This window comes from Micropterus dolomieu, linkage group LG03, assembly GCF_021292245.1.
Source record: "Micropterus dolomieu isolate WLL.071019.BEF.003 ecotype Adirondacks linkage group LG03, ASM2129224v1, whole genome shotgun sequence".
Classification (NCBI taxonomy): domain Eukaryota; kingdom Metazoa; phylum Chordata; class Actinopteri; order Centrarchiformes; family Centrarchidae; genus Micropterus; species Micropterus dolomieu.
In genome coordinates, this window is record NC_060152.1 from 29,312,725 (window position 1) to 29,328,559 (window position 15,835).

The 15,835-nt window shown below is 39.9% G+C and overlaps 1 protein-coding gene across 6 annotated transcripts in view; it reads right to left on the reverse strand.

Annotated features, from left to right (window-relative positions):
* LOC123968331 (protein spire homolog 1-like) overlaps positions 1-15,835 on the reverse strand; it is a 44,250-nt gene that overhangs the window by 12,132 nt on the left and 16,283 nt on the right. For 2 of the 6 annotated variants that reach the window (XM_046045025.1, XM_046045027.1), the window contains exons 4-9: positions 11,546-11,671; positions 5,866-5,940; positions 5,607-5,696; positions 5,337-5,501; positions 4,477-4,563; positions 3,866-3,995 (exon numbers count right to left, since the gene is read on the reverse strand). In XM_046045025.1, the coding sequence (XP_045900981.1) occupies positions 3,866-3,995; positions 4,477-4,563; positions 5,337-5,501; positions 5,607-5,696; positions 5,866-5,940; positions 11,546-11,671 (673 nt within the window). Of the gene's footprint in view, positions 1-3,865; positions 3,996-4,476; positions 4,564-5,336; positions 5,502-5,606; positions 5,697-5,865; positions 5,941-11,545; positions 11,672-14,996; positions 15,217-15,835 lie in introns of those variants that run through there. The other 4 variants (XM_046045026.1, XM_046045029.1, XM_046045030.1 and 1 more) reach the window with 3 other exon arrangements.

Sequence of the window (15,835 nt, forward strand, 5' to 3'; positions counted from 1 at the left end):
AAATTTTGGATTTATTCACACACTTCAAAAACATTTATTGAAAGTGTTTTTCTTTTTACATATTTCTTTACAGCATTAAACGTTGAAATGTATATTGTAATAGGCTGTATATAAACTTATTGGCGGAAAAATGGCAGATCTTTATAAAATCAGACGTTGACACCCCATATCGCCAAAATGGCGTGATGTTTCGCTGCTAAGCTTCGACTGTGAGATTGACAGTCGGATCAGGCTCCGCCCATCAAAGCGTCGATTCTTCTACTATTCGGGGTCAGCCCTAAAGTTATATTAGGCTAGTTATATCCCACTGCTTCCAGTATTTATACTAGCTAAGTTAACCACCTCCCTAACATGTCCGTCTGACAGGATGCTGCGGTCCATCAGGACCAAAACCTCTCGCCACAGAAACTTCTTTCCGATGGCAGTGGGCTTCCTCAACAAGGCCGGGGTCCCCACTGTCACTGACTCTCGTGACCCCCTCCCCAAACACACACACACTCATACACACTCCTGACGCCACACTTAACAACCCTCAACTGTGTTTTATGCTCACGTTGTGAACTTTTGCACATACTTGTCAGCATTGTATTATAGTATTATTGTCATTTTTGTATACTTGTACATTTATTGGATCTCCTTACTTTTTATATATTTCTATTTCTATTTATATTCATGTGTACTGTAAGCACCATTAATACCAAGGCAAATTCCTCGTGTGAAAAAATGTACCTGGCAATAAACCGAATTCTGATTCTGATTCTGATTCTTCTGGTTTTATCTTCATATTTCCTGCAAAGGCATGAGAGTGGTGTCGATTTTCCCATCTAACTCTTGGCAAGTGTATTTTTCCAAAATTTCAAGCTATTCCATAAATTGTTTATACATTATAAACATGTCAGTAGGACACACCATCTCCATGTTGCCAGTTATGGGGAAAAACACCACGAAACAACTAAATGGACCCAGAAGTGCATGATATATCTTGTGAAATGGATTTATCCCTAAAACAGTATCTTCTTGTTCCTGATTTAAACCTTAATCATGTTCATGCAAGTGTCAGCGGGTCTGTACCATCTCCCCGTGAAATATGGACCAAAGGAGGAATGAAACTGCTCACTCCGCGTGGGAATGATCCATTATAGAGGGGAGTTCGAAGACGCACGCAGATTATCGGACAGCATGAATGAGTAAGCGTGAGGTGATAAAGCTTGTTGTGTGATGAGAGACACTGGTTTCAAGAGAGGGAAAGTGGAGCGCAGCATTATTCTGATTTGCCTGCCTCAGCAGTATTATCTTATCACCTCAATCAAAACTGTATATAGCATAAAGCTGGTAATATGCATTTAATGCTAAACACATACCACTACTGGGAGAACGTATATCCTGTCCAGTGCTGGAGCATGAGGCTGCACACTGATACATCTGTACCCTGATTAAATTCTGCAAAGTCATCGTGGCACATGAAAGACTCTTGTGTATGGAGTTGATTTTTGAAGACACAGAGGTGGTGGTAACTCTTTTGGCTGCTCCTTCTCATTCCTTGATTAGATGGGTGGCTGCACACACTTCTACTTAAGATTCACATAACAGCAGTATATTTGACAGATGATTTACTTAGCAAAGGTGACACTTGGCGTGACCTGGGGGCTCAGCAGCAACAACCAGGGACATTTTTCAGGAGTGAGATAATCCTGGGCTTTTATTTGACAGGAGCTGTAGGTAAAACAGACTGTATGAGCTGTACTGTTCTGACCAGGATTTGAAGTGCCACAATAATGTCATTTCACAACTCAGTCTTCAGAATTTCACATTGGCTGTACTCATAAGTATTAAACAAAAATAAAAGAACAAACAAAGACATAGAATAAATAAAACTCAGCAGGATAATGTTACATCATTTAAACCGTCACTGGTCATTAATTCAGTATCATCATAGAGGGCACCAAGAACAGTAAAGCCCTTTAAATATCCCAATCCGCTGTTAGGCGATCTGATCTGTACCAATCAGCCAGAGCTAGGTTTAATCTTTCTCTTTAGGACAGCCAGATGCTAATGGGAAGTTAGGATTCCCTCGTGTCAAAAACCACAGGCTGCGAGTTGTGTACATGCCATGTTACTCATCATCCGTCATCATCATAACAACCATTTTCTTCTTTATTTTTCCCAGGGAAGAAGATTCAAAAGGGAGGAAAAATATGACATGTAAGTAAATGTGACCTGAATCCTGCATAAATAAAATTCTGTGGTTTTTAATTGCATCTCATACTATCATAAGATTGGGATACTGTTTTATAGCATTACATTTGGCATTTACATTTTAAAACAATGGATAATGTCACGCAAACCATAGAACTACAGCCAGTTTGTGAAGGGATGTAACTTTCAACAAAGAGTAATTGATTCATTTCTATGGTTGCAGGGTTTTAGAAATACTGAGTCCAAGTCCCTTAATTCGGTTGTTCCAAAGTTCATTTATCCTTACTTTCAGCAATTTATCTCGACTTCTTTGTAGTAGTTTTCGCAAACTCTCAATCAAATGTAGGTGTGCAGCCAGCCTATTGTTGTAGTTACTGAGATGATAAATATGATAAAGATCGTCATCCAAAACACATATGTGTGGTAATTAGCTAAGCTACTCTGCAGTCTTTTCATGCAGTTTTCAAAACTATTTTTATTTGTTATTGTTCAATTAAATTATATTTACATTTTTCCAAGATGAACAAAATGCTAAAAGTAGTCAAATTTAAATATATATTAAGCTGCAAACAAATGTTATGTTTAATTTGCTAATACCCCCAAATTCCTTAATAAAAATTCAAAGGACATTACCTCAGTGTCCTCGGTGGTTGCTGTGCCCTGACTATAGAACTGTGTTTGTACTGCCGGTCAATGCGTCACTCATCTGTTTGCTTTCAACAGTGTCCTCCTACTGACCAGTGTCCCACATCACCATGTTTCACCTCCACAGACCACAGCCAACCATCACCAACCACTGAAGCATGACATGAAATGTGTGTGCAGTGGGCTGATACAAAAAGTCTGATGTGTGTGCAGTGTGATCTGAAAGAGCAGATGAGCAGCCACAACAACGTGGGAAACAGAAAGAGATAAAAAGCCAGGTAAGCAGGGAAGTAGACTTTACCTGACGCATCAAAACTGAAAGACATGCTAAGTGGCCGAATTACTGCAACGAGAAACAGTCATGGCATGGACGGTTATTGCTTGTGATTAGAAGGTAAGCTAAAGCAAGACTTATAGAGAGTATAATACATTAACGGATGTAATCTGCTTGTATTTGGCAAGAAAGGCAGGGGTATAGCATGCTTATTGTCTAGTTTTAGATCACTGAAGTATAACCTTTTTCATGATGGGAGATAATAGGATTTCAAATAAGCCATAGCCAATGGTAAGAGATTACTGACATTCAGAAACAGTAGTGGTTTTAGCGTTGTTGTGTTAATGCAATTGCAGACACTTAGCATCATTATTCATGAACAACTTCCACTATATTGCAATGTAGTCAACAAAACAATAATAGGAATTAGTTGCAACACAAACATGAAAGGTTAGGCAGCATTAGCTACAACAGCAAAGAGCAGAGGCACAAATAATAGTGTTGTAAATTGTAAAAGGAAGTAAAACATAGGTCAAAATAATAAAGTTACTACACATCTCTCATTTGAATTTGTTTGATTAGCACATGATGTCCTGAAGTTGCAAGCATCAGCTCCATACTTCACCTTAAAAAACACATTTCAGACTGAAGTATGTTTTCATGTGCATGAGAGTGTGCACACTGTGTGTGTGCGCAACAAAGGTATAAAAATAAATGCAGCAGGTACAAAGAAGCGGTGAGTTTCCTTACCCAGCCTTCCCCTGCGGACCTCACCAGGTGACACCGGTCGAAGTTTCCTCTCTGCTTTGATTTCCTCCAGGATCCGCTCATGCAGTGTTGGAGGAGGCTGAGTCTGTGGCTTCAGCTTACGAGCTGACACCTAGCACAATGACAGAGTGTAAGTATAGTGAAGTACAACAACTGCCTGAAACAAACAGGGTTATAGCTGGCAGCCTGTTTATATCTCATATCTCCCGTGACTGACTGTCATGTAGAGTTCAGCACCCTGCTGAAACAGCGCTTGCGAGTATTGCAATATGATTTATATCAGTACAGAACTGATGAATGCAGCATTTCCCTGAATTCACAGTGCAGAGAAGCTCTAAAACAGTTTGCTTTTGCACCATACATCTTCAAGTATGGTGACATCTATTTTTATCAATTAATAATCATAATGTCTCTGGTGTTAGGTACATCAAATCAGCTTCTTCCCAACTTCAGGGTCAGGACCCACACGACGGGGAGATGAAAGGTAAAAATCTTTTCATTTCCAACTTCATTTGAAGACAGTCCACTGGTCTTTTCTAATTAACACAAGTTTTCAAAGGCTGCACAAGGATGAGTTGTTAAGTTGAACTTACGGGGTTGAGAGGTGGTCTGGATCTGATGAACTCCAGGATGACTTCATGAGCGCTCTTCTTTAACTTGGGCGGGACGTCTCCATTTACCTGAAACAACAGAACAGATAAAAACAGAGCAAAAAAGTAAACACTGACATGAAGACAGAAATGGCTTGATTCCTTAACTATCTTGAAATCACTCGTGTAAATCTAGCTCACAAATCCTGCTTGTTTCAGAAGTTTATAGAAAAGATCAAGAAGTTTAATAACATGTAAAAATGCTTATTGCAGGACATCCAAATCCAGGACCGTTAGCAATGCTGCAACCAATGATTATTTCCATTATTCATAAAAAAGTTTACTTTTAATAGATCAGTCCCAAACACAAATATGTTTAATTGACAATATTATAAGACAGAATAAATCAGCAAATTGTTGTCTAATTATTAAATATCAAAACTGTTGTTGATTCATTTTCTGTTAAATAACTAATTGATAAAACATATAATTGTCATCTATGGCTTATAGTTGCCATGTAACATGTATGGCGGAAATAAATCCAAAAAATCCTATGACATGGCCCGATTTTCCATGATGTTCTGTCAAACAAGTGGCTATGACAGCATTTTCTGAGTGGTGACTGAAATATTGCAGCCTTAAAAGTGTCAAAAATGCCTGTATATCCTTCATGTAGCCAAATGAACATAAATCAAGCACTACACTGGTATCCAAAAGAGCAACGTCCCAGCCTAGACTTATTACACAACAGTGTTGCAAGCTTTTCCAAGCAATTTCCCATGGGATTGGAACAATTGTACAGCAGAAGTACAGCAAGCCGGTGGCACACATGTGCCTACATGTGGTCCAAATTGGACACTGACCATGACTTTGCGCAGTTTGTATCGTTTGGACCTGATGTCGTCCATGAGCATCTCATAGGGAGTGAGCTGGTACTCGATGGGCAGAGGGTTGTACTGCCGCTCCTGCACCTTCTTCAGCTTGACTCCATCACGCAGGTCCCTCATCACCTGAACCCAGAATCGAGCCTGATGGGAGAACGCAAAGGGCAACATGAGAAAGGGGAAGTAGAAAATAATATGACCCTTTGAATATGAATTTATTTGGAAAATAACAATCCTCTATGCTCTGACCTCTCTGTGCACACAAAATAAGGAGGGTTCATCAAGGGCAGTGGTTCTATCCATCTCAACATGGTTCCTGAGAAGCTCTTTAATCACTGCCTATTTAGGGTGTAACATGCAGTCATAAAGATTTCTTTATGTGAGGAAAATCTTTGATAAGAAACCAAAAGGGGTGTGCTTTTCCCCCTGTGCTTTTTGGTGAGTTAGACGTTCATCAGAAGAAATGATCAGTTGTTGGAGGTCATAGGTCAAGAGTCTAAATGCCTACCCAGTCAGCATTCTGTAGGTCATTCAGGTCGTGTCCAGGCTCCACTGATGACTCATGCTCCATTTTACGGAGGTTCTAGTGAAAAGAGAGAGAGACATTGTTTGAATATAAAATAAAAAATCATAAAGACAATTTCAGACACAACATGTTAAAAAAGAGAAAGATGAAGAGCCAATAGGCTTACATGTGAACCAACAAAGTCATAGTTGTTTCTCCAGTTTAGTTACCTTTGTGGTAGGAAAAACATGTTTTATTTTTTCAATATGTAGACACTCAGGTACCATTGAGTTTCAATTTACGGACAGCTAACAGGAGCTTTTAACATGTGATGCACCACCTGTCACCAATATTACATAAACACTGTATCTTGGTGCCACCTAAAATAACTGTTCATAGTTTATCAAATTAAAGCTTATAATGATAACTTTGATTGACATAGGCATTTGCTGACGTGCATTCATGTTCCTCACATGATGAATTGTATTAACTTCAGTGGTCCCTTGACATTTCACCCAAGCACCTAAATCAGGTCAAATTTAAGATTGTATGTGACTATACTTTGTGCCTAAGGCTAGATTCCCATGTCAGCAAATGTTAACATTTTTACATGCTAAGTAAAGAAAGTGACCATCGTAAACGTTACCTGCTAAACACTAGCATGTAAGCATCATCATTGTGAGCATGTTAGCTTCTCAACCACTACCTTATCAACCACTAGCAATTTTATATTGCTAAATATCAATCTTATCGATCATCCATCCATCCATCCATCGTCAACCACTTATCCTGTGTACAGGGTCGCGGGGATTATCGATCATTTAGTTTGTTTTTATTTAAAATGAGCATTAGCCTCACAGACCTAGTAGCATGGCCGTAGATTCTGTTTTCTACTTTTCCTACCATGTCATGTTAAAATGTCTGCTCATTTAGGCACATTATATTGCCTATCAGCAAATAATGCCATGTTAATACGCTAAGCTAAGACAGTGAACACTGTAAACATTACCCATTACACATTTGCAAACAAAACATTGTTTTTAAATTTACTTTTGTTTTTACAGTAAGCACTACAGCCTCACAGAGTTGCTAGCATGTTCTTGAAAAATTGTACTGGCAATCTTAAATATAATAAAATCACAAATTCCACCAGATGTGAAACTGACAGTCCCTTGTGATCAGGCAGTCAACAGTAAGTCCAGCTCCTCCATCCTGACACTTGCGTGAAACTGGACAACGTGAGGCCATTAGTGTTGTAAAACACAGGCAGCCTGACTGACAGCCTATCTGTGGGAAACAAGGGGAGAACCAGCATTCCTCTGCAGGTGCTTTGAAAGCAACAGCTGGGAGAAGTAAACAAAATATAACAGAAAGGAGTTGGCAGACAGAATGTTCTCCCTGGTTCATTTTTGTGGCAAGGTTGTTTTTGTCACGTCACAGCAGAGGAGAGTTTGATAAGACAATCACGGGAGTCTGCCCAGCTGACTGCAGAGTTAAGACCTCAGCCCAACGGGGAAATCTCAATTCACCAACATGCTGCCAGGGAACAGAACTGTTAGGCTCAATGTAGCAGTTACATAACATCACTCACAACATAATGCTTTTTGCTGCATAATAACTCTGCATGCCTACAGTTGATACATCGGTATCACAAGGTAGTGCTGAAGTGCTTAAAGACTTGCTTTTAAACACCATTATCTCATTGGTATGAGTGGCCTGTCATGAAATTGCATCAAAGCCACATATTTCCATTTCAAAAGGTTTGATTAAGCAGTGCTCTCTGCACTTGATGGGGACAGCATTTTAATTGAAACATGCACGGCAACCCTCGTGTGGACAAAACCAACACTGCTGCAAGTCCACATGAGTAATTAGGGCAATTACCAACTGCATCTACAACCTTTTTTTTTCTTCTCTGGAATTCTGCTCTCCTTGTTATTCATTTTCAGCTCTCAAGAGCTGACAAGAAGTACTTATCCCTGAGCAAATAGGAGCCAGGCTTGTTTCTGTGAATCACCACTAATTCAGCTGTTTTTCTCTGAAACTCCAGCAGCAGCAGGTGTCTTTGGGGAGAGACAAAGCAACTATTTGGCAGCCATGGCTGGTAGTGGTGGACAGACAAAGATAGATGCCCTGTGGGTCGGCACAGCTCTGCCATACAGACCGGCAAGTGGGGGTCTTACTCCTGGGTATATCACACACACACACATAATGTATATGGACACACACTCATACGGATACACAACTCAGATAAACACAGACACAGACTCATACATACATTAACAGACAGGAGAAATCACACAACAGTTACACAACCACACATCCTGCTCATACTGTGAATGCATCCATGCAGGCATGAATATGCCATCACACAGACATATGGACACACACATACATACTGCTCATTAGTCTCCCATGTGCTGATGATGACTATTTGCTTTTTGTATCTGGAGGCAAAAGGCTTATTGTTGACCTACATTTTATCATTTCCGCCTTGTGTTTATTGTATCTACACATTTAATAAAGAACCAAAACCAAATACATGGGGTAATAGTTTGGACGACAGGTACGGTTTGTTTCACACAAATTTAGACAAGGGCGTAGAATTTAGCAGGGACATACCAATTTTCAGCAACTACTGAATTCTCCCTAGCAATAATTATGATCCAAAAATTAAAATCTAACCACTGTTGTGCATCAGCGTCAAGTCAATGTATTTGGTACACAAATAGTTAACAGCTCTCATTCTCTACCACGAGTCCAATGCGTCTTTTTTACATTTTCAAAGAATATGTCCTCCCCCCTCATGTGCCTCACAGTGGTGTAGTCCACTGCCTACCTTTTTCAGTTTCTCAGCGACTTCTGAAAAATGACCAGAGACAAATATAGTGAATTATATAGTATACCTTTCAGGGAAAAGAGAGAAATATACAAAAGTCTATTATATTTATTTTATTTGTCTCCCTGCTCAGAGTAATCTCCTCTCGCACCGTGCACATGCAGGCAGGCATGAGAATGAGTTTGTCTCTGTCGCTCTGAAACTTCACAACAACACAGAGGGAGCACAGGCAGGTAGACAACATGCTGATGATGGTGCTAGATAAAAAGTCACGAATGCCTGTAAAAAATGACATAGCAATCCATCCAGTAGTTTTTGGATAGACAGACAGACCGTGGCTAGAAAGGGGAATAAGAATAAATAGATAGGATAGAAGTAGGGTCAAATAATAATCATTGCACAGTGTTTGCTTCATGAGTGTCCTAACAATTCCATTTCTGTAGCTGAAGTCATAGATAATTAACAAGTTTACATTTTTTTACATTATTTTTTACAATTATTATTTATAATAATGTGCAAGAAATGTGTACCTAAGTGTTATATAAAATACTAAATGATGATAAAAACATTACTACTTGAGTTTCTTGGCTTAAATAATATCCTGTTTTTTAGGCTTCTTTCTCAACTTTCTCCACCCTGCAATAAGTCCTCTCTCTCCTAACAGAGAGTTATGTAACCAACCAAATCCCCTCTATTCATTCAGATGCATTACGCACACTGAAAGGGCAGCAGCAATAGTGCGTAGCAGGAAGGAACCCTGAGGTGGCGCACGCACACACACACACACACACACACACACACACACCACAGGAAATGTTTCAACCCACAGCTGCTACCAGTGCAGCAGGAGCCTCATGCATGATTATTTGAATCATGACTGTCTCAATATTAGTGGTGAGAACCTGAACTCAGTGCTTTTGGCAGACTGAGAGTCAGCATGTCTCCAGATATTGTTATCCATGTCGGACATGCACAACAAACATGTCACTCCCTCTTCACAGTGGCCCTCTTCAACCTGTCAGCCAGCAAAGTGTGAGAGCACAGCTTGTCATCCACATACTGCACGGCTGCATCGGACTGTTTGGACATTACAACACTAGTGAGGTACACTAGGCTTAGTACGCCAAGTTGCTGATAGCCATTATACTTTCCTTATACTCATTGTTGTCAAGTTTAACCACTTTCATGCCAAAAAAACTGCAAAAATGTACACATATTTTGTCTAAATATTACATTTAACTCCAATGGGGTGAGGGGGACTGAATCTTATGTTTCACTTGAACTAATATGCAGTGTTAAATTGCTATAACTTGTTTAATCATGTACCCCAATTTATACCCTAATATCTTGATGGAAACTCTGATGTGCACCACCAATTGGTTGGATGGATGGATACAAATCATAATATCAATAGAAACAAAAAAACATGCCACCTTCACTCTCACTTTTGTTCTATTTGCACACATTTGTTAATGGTGGTGCAGGTGCTGGCAAGTTTAGGACTAAAGAGTTTGCTTTAAGTTCATTCAACAGAATATCTTAATTTTGTGCCTTAAAACATCCCTAAACTTTACATATGACAGTAATATCAAGGTGCAATTACCATGTAATAGGTACCTTTAAGGGGTTAAACACCTGAATGTGATTGTGAAAGAGCAGACCACAGTGAAAACTTAAATTCCCTGATGCCCCAGACTTGATTTATTCAAGTATCCAGTCCCCTAATGTTGCAAATCAAGGGTAATATGATGTATTAAAATGAAAGGTTTTAGGGAACCAGGGTTTAATTTAATGGATGTATGTGTCTATTATGAGTGATTAAAATCTTTAACATGCTTTTGAGGGATGTTTGTCAACTAGATATTGTTTTGTCTTTTTCTTTGTGTGATGTTTTATGCATAAACCTGATTTCTGGCATAAAATGGAGTTTCTATTTGGTACGCGCTGTGTAAAACATGTCAGGTTTTGTTCACTTATTCTTACAGAGAACAGCATTAGTGAAAGCTTTGAGACAGATTTATTGGTTGTTATGTCATAGCTTGAGGAATATAGGCTGTGCACTGATGTGTCCATTCATTTCTTTATCCACAGATGCCTTTCTGAATCAGTGAGTGCCACTGCTCTGTCACACAGGAAACACGGCAGTTCGTACACTGCCCTCATGTCTATGTGTGTCTATATATGTGCATTACAAATGAAATATATTAATTATTATTCTCTGCTATGTCCATACCTATTACATGCTACAATTAAACCCTTCCTCTCAGAAATCTGGCTTAATACTGAAACGGGCAAGATGGCTCACTCAGATATGACTGTTATGCTCTGCTGGTTTCTTCATTTGAACCCTTTATACATAAAAGCAGAGAGAGGTACCAAGAATATAATCATCATGCATTTTGATTCAAAATGGGTTTGGAGTGTGTCAAAACCATTCATAAGCAGACCGATCATATGTCTTTTCATATGAATGACAATCACCACAGGCCCCAGCAGTTCCACAATACTAATGTGGCCCCTGCCAGCACTGTCAGTGGTACACCCACAGAGAGTGACAGTCGTGTTGATTAGTGTGCAGGGTATGTAAGGTCACTCTGCTGAATCTTCTAAAGTGAAGCCTCACTATGTCTTTCACGTAAAAGTCAGTGGTCCTCCCGTAACCTTTTATTAGAGTGAAGTACAGGCAGTGTTTTTAAATAAGACTAGTATTATAAAGCGAGAGTTTATGCATTAACCATAAATAAGAATCTGCTGTTTAATGTGCAACTGAAACACAGGCTTGGTTGGATGGTTTATACGGCAATTAATGAGCTCTCAGCCATGATGATGATGATAAGAACCCACCTCCTTGGCACTCTTGATCTTCTCCAGAAAAGTGCGCAGCTCCCTGGTTTCTGTGTACAGAGCACGACACACTGCCTGGTAGTGATTAGGTGCGTCTGATAGACTGGGTAGATGAGCTGTGCAAAGCTACAAGGGAGACAAAGAAGAGATTTTCAGTATGCACCACAGGAATCTATTACAAAATTCAATACAAAGTTCTGTGCAATGCTAGAAGCAACAATGGCTACCAATATCTATGTTATTCTGATATTACTATCACATACTCAACAAAGGGAGTTATGTAAAGCACTCCAAAAAACAAAATACCCCAAAAAACATTTGCAGACAAAACTAAACTGTTGTTTAGAAATGTCAACAGTGACTGATGAAAACAATTCACAAGACAACTATGCCTGAGGTCGGCCATGCTGCTGCTCAAACACACACACACTCTCTCACACGCAGATCGACAGTGATAACAGAATATGTCCTTGTCTCGCTCAGAGGAACAGAAGGCACCCTGGGTCAATGCTTGGCATGTTCATGGCATCCATTTGTCCAGACTGCATCCCAGTTAGAGAAATAAATTCACTAAACACAGAAAATACCAGACAACTGTCTCTCCATAGGCTTCTTCCTGCCCACATCCTTTCACGTGTGTGGGAATACCAGAACATGCTGTACCCAGGGTAAATGAATGCATTATGGTGGTTGATTTCACATACAAAAAAACACATTACTTTAAAGGTAGGGTCTGCAATTCTGGAGAAATCCAGTTCAATGACAAACACCATGATATAGAGCAAACAACAGAACAGCAAGCAATGTAACCAACGTGAACTGTCGCTACAGTTGCTGCTGAGAAGCTAACATACAGAGAGGATGAGATGGTCCCAGAGCCAGCACACCAGCTCCAGACAGCGATACTCACAACTCTCACAACATCACCGTGGGCAAGTAGGCCTAATTCAACATTACCTGACATACATATCATGGCTGGAATGGCTAAAATATTGTTGTGTGGCGGGGTGAGGGCCACTTTGTTTTTTTCCCATTTACTGAGCCAGGGCTGTATACAAAAATCAGATTTTTTTCAGCGCACACAGAACGGATAGCTTGCGGACTGTGAGGAGATATAAATTTGACAAAAAGAGACGTATTGGATTGTAATCACATACCCCACCTTTAAGTGAATTAATGTGGTTAAAAACAGTTAATAGTGTATTCTATGTCAGCTAGGGTTAGTACAGTAGGACAAAAGGTAAACTGAGGGAGCACAGAGACTGAATAGTCTGAGGGTGAAAAATACTGAGACAACAATTGGAACTGACAGCTAGCTAGCCATTGGGCCAGCCAGACTGCCACACTGCTCAGATACATCTCCTTGGAGGGCACTGTTGCTGTGTGTGTGTTCGTGTGTGTGACTGGGTATGTGGACATTACGTAAACAGTGTGAGGCCATGTGAGGTCTGACACAGTGACTCTGGGCTCCACTGGACAACAGTGAGACATGACTCCCAGCAAGCATGAGGCCGACAGCCAGACTGCACTGTGGTTTTATTCTCTGTGTTCGAAGCCATGCTTAACATTTTCATTTTCTCACACATGTCTTTTCCTGAAGAGTTACCCTCGCTGATATCATCTGTTCCTGGAGTCCATCCGTGGATTATGTTTAGTCAAGAACCAATTTAAAAAGATACTTTATACTTCTACTGGATATATAAATATTATACTTTTTACTTCATTAGATTTATTTAACAGCTATATTTACTACATCTAAAACATATGATAACAAGCTTAATATATGATGTATAATAACTACCCAACAGTATATAAAGTAGTTAAAATTAGCTCCTCCTCAACCAGCTACACCATAGAAAGTTAATGTGTCAGTGATAATAATCCAACAGTACAAATAATATACCACTCTGAAAGGAGACAGTCTGTATAACCTGCAATTCTACTTTTCAAACTTTAGGCATATATTGCTGACAATACTTTTGCATGCAGGACTTTCACTTGTGAAGGAGATCATTTAAATTGGTGTCTGGGCTCAACTTACAGTAACTAATTGTATAGTTCTTCCATTACTGAAATTCATGAAATCAGACTTCTCACAGCTGTTGTAGTAGCCCTCTATCAAATGTGGACTAAAACATTTCTTAATGTTTTGCTTTTCTCTAACTTAATCAACAATCTAGGTGATGGAAACCGCTTGGTTCGTTAGTGCTTCTGTCTGTAATGACGACAGTTGTTGTGGTTGTTGGAGTCATGTGAGTCTGGATGACCGGAGATGGCATTCTCACATGAGGCCATATGTGAGCGTTTGCTTAATCGCCTTGGAAGGGATGAAAGGACAGCATTGTAAGTCAAGCATAAGTGGTGTCTCAGCCCCTCTCCCCTGTTTAGAGGTAGTTTCTCTACTCTGGTGTAGATGGCTGTTTTGACTCATCTTTCAAACCATCTGTCCTCCCTATCCAGAATTTACTTTGTTGTCCTTGAAGGAGTTTCCTTTATCCTTCAAATGTAAGTTAACTGTTGAGTCTTGACCTGAAAAGTTGGCCCTTCTGTGTTGAGCCATGTGTTTGTGTAGTGGTTGTTTAGTTTTCCCACTAATATGTCTGTGCCTTCCTCAGAGTAACCAAGCGGTATCCATCATCTTGATAATGACCCCACAGAGGTTAAACAGCTGGCACTTCCCGCCAGTAAGTCAAAACTGAAGAAGGCTTGTGGATGAGAGGCGAAACGTCTTTAAGTATCTTCAACCAGGTTTAGTTGCATTTGATTTTAACCAAACTTGGATAATTGAGAATCTTCACAGATGCATTAATCAGTTGTTGTTGACCACATGGGGGCAGAACTACAAGCAAAAAATAACACACATTTGCCATGCTTTATGATCTTATAAAGTTGATGTGACATGAGGCATGTTAAAATAACATCGCCTATTTCCACATACAGCAGACATGGAGCAACATTAGCTTTCAATTGGAGTCATGTTTCTGGCAACCCAATGAATTATATTCCAATATTCACTCTCCTTTGAGCTTTGTTTTGGTTTCCACCAACTCCTAAGGGGAATATCTCTTTTGCACTTTAGCTGCTAAATGCCCCACTATGTTCACCAGCTACACTCTAACAGGTAGATAGGTAAGCAGATAGCATACGGTGAGTTTAGCAGAGCTTTGTTGCTAAAAACAGCTGCCAGCTTCTGCTGGAAAACAGGATGATGACAGCGGTGAGAATGACCCAAAACAGTCAAGTTGCTGGTTGTAAAACCATAACAATGAGCTGCAGGACACTAAAATGCTCTGTAGAGCTTTGCGGGTGATACTTCTCTAAGGGTTCAAACAATGATTTGTTCACAATCAGTCAAAATTACTGTCTAGATAGTTTAAACATAAATAACCACTAACGACCAAACAAAAACAGACAAGACAGCCAGAGCCACTTACTCAGCTACTGTGCCTACCTTGAGGATATCTCCGTAGCCATGAACACTGGAGATGTCAGGGTCATCCTCTGCTTCATCCTCTTCCTCTGTGGCCTCATATCCTTCGTCGGGACAGGCCTCCCTCTCAGCCTCAGCCATGTTGGTCATGAGGTCGATGAGCTGCTCCAGAGGGGGGCTGAGCTCCCTCTCCTCATTCTCCTTCAACCCGTAATCCAGAGCTTTGTAGATCATGATGCCCAGAGACTCAATCACCTGAGAGGGCACGGGAGATGAACAAAAAGTAGTGTCACATGATCTGCATTCATTCTTGTACATACTGTGTCACTTGTGCATATTTACACTCATTTCCACAGGTGTCACCTCTATCTGTAAAGTTTACAAGATAATTATCGGCATGCTTGGATGTTTTTTTATGAAAATGATGTCACTTCCATCTGTATATCTAACAATCTTAATAACTCACAATGCACATAGGTTGTACACTTTGGAAGTACAATAACCGCAGTCTGATTATACAAATGGATGTATGAATATTAAACAACACACATTTTTGAAGAATGCATCATTTGTCTTGTTTTGTACATTGTTCTGTTGTCCATCTGCTACATAATAGAAACAAACATGGATTTGTCTGTGTTATGCAATGTGATCCTTTTTGTGTGTCAAGCCTGAGATGAACAGCTGTAATATGGTGACCTCATGACTCAACCTTTGATGAGAAAGCTCCCCTACACACACGCAAACACACACAAACTCACTGGTTTTTTGGAGGCTGACGCTAGGAGCAGATCACTGATACAAGATCTTGTGATTAACTGACGCATGAAGGAAAACACTATCATCACATCACACATGTC